The sequence below is a fragment of the Limulus polyphemus genome, unplaced genomic scaffold (assembly GCF_000517525.1).
Source record: "Limulus polyphemus unplaced genomic scaffold, Limulus_polyphemus-2.1.2 Scaffold12529, whole genome shotgun sequence".
Classification (NCBI taxonomy): Eukaryota; Metazoa; Arthropoda; class Merostomata; order Xiphosura; family Limulidae; genus Limulus; species Limulus polyphemus.
In genome coordinates this window covers 395-1,967 of record NW_013678139.1, presented here as the reverse complement: position 1 = coordinate 1,967, position 1,573 = coordinate 395, and the positions used below count along the sequence as shown (strand labels likewise).

The 1,573-nt window shown below is 28.1% G+C and overlaps 1 protein-coding gene across 1 annotated transcript in view; it reads right to left on the bottom strand.

Moving 5' to 3' along the window:
* LOC106477009 (inosine-5'-monophosphate dehydrogenase 2-like) overlaps positions 1-1,356 on the bottom strand; it is a gene marked incomplete at both ends in the record, with an annotated part of 10,515 nt that extends 9,159 nt beyond the window's left edge. Inside the window, one exon of the mRNA XM_013937615.1 lies at positions 1,144-1,356. Coding sequence (XP_013793069.1) covers positions 1,144-1,356 — 213 coding nt within the window. The remainder of the gene's footprint in view (positions 1-1,143) is intronic.
* Positions 1,357-1,573: the final 217 nt, after the last annotated feature.

Sequence of the window (1,573 nt, the reverse complement as noted above, 5' to 3'; positions counted from 1 at the left end):
GAAACTCTACTGTTTCTGTAATCTTATAGTAACAGGAACTTATTTTTCTGTAATCTTAACATAAACAGGAACTTTATTGTCTCTGTAATGTCAATGTAAACAGGAACTTATTTTTCTGTAATCTTAACATAAACAGGAACTTTATTGTCTCTGTAATGTCAATGTAAACAGGAACTTATTTTTCTGTAATCTTAACATAAACAGGAACTTATTTTTCTGTAATCTTAACATAAACAGGAACTTTATTGTCTCTGTAATGTCAATGTAAACAGGAACACTGTTGTTTCTATAATCTTAATGTAAACGAACTCTGGTGGTCTGAATAAACAATTTTCTTAGCAGTTTTAATTTACTGTATAGTTTTCTTATATAATTCAAATGCACAGATGTGCAAAATTCAGTAATTACATAATCAGTCAATTCTGATTTATACACTTTGTGTGAAGTTAACACTTCAGAATTTTTTTATAGTGCCGCCATAAAAATATTGAAACAAGATTCCTCTCACAAACCACTTTTTTTTACAGATTTTTATAGTCATATACATTTCAAAATTAATTAATTAACAAAATTATATCTCCTAAGTTATTGTGTTCCATGCTAGAGATTTTGTATTTAGAATATGAATTTTTGAAATAGTTGAACTGATTACATGTAAGTATAAACATATTTTCTTCATAAGAAATAAATAAAATAAAATTTCTTTAATATCTCCCTCTAAACATTTCACTCCTTTGGGTTCCTCATAAGATCAAACCTTGTTCTAGTAAAAGTTGAACTTATAATAATATACAGCCATTTGTCTAAGCCTAAAAGTAAAAGTTTTAATTCAAATCTATTTCTAAAAATCTAAAAGTAAAAGTTAATTTACACTTCTTTCTCTAAGCCTAAAAGTAAAAGTTAATTTACACTTCTTTCTCTAAGCCTAAAAGTAAAAGTTAATTTACACTTCTTTCTCTAAGCCTAAAAGTAAAAGTTAATTTACACTTCTTTCTCTAAGCCTAAAAGTAAAAGTTAATTTAAATCTATTTCTCAAAATCTAAATCTAAAAGTTAATTTATACCGGTTTCTCTAAGCCAACAGAAGAACTTTTTACCATAAGAGTAACCTTACACCTAAAAGTAGGTCATTAAATACTGTTACCTTAGCAAGGGGTAGGTCTAACATGTCTTCCTCCATGAAATCAATGTCACGGGATGTCACTATGCCTACCAGTTTGCCACCTATCTGCCCATTTTCTGTAATTGGAATTCCACAGAAGCCATGTTTTTTCTTTACATCAAATACATCCCTTACTATATCATTTGGACTTAGAACCACAGGATCTCGAATAAAGCCATGTTTATATTTCTGGAAAAAATTTCATTCTCTCAGTATAATATGTCCACCGACATCAAACATATAGTAGTACACACAGGTGTAAAAAAACCTAAAGGATATTACTTTCTGATCAATTACATTTCCACTTATATATTAGTGTAGTAATTAGGATATATTTCATTTTTCATTAATTATATCCTCAATTTTGACCAACTGAAAAATGTTATTGAAATCCTTCAATCATCTACTTTAC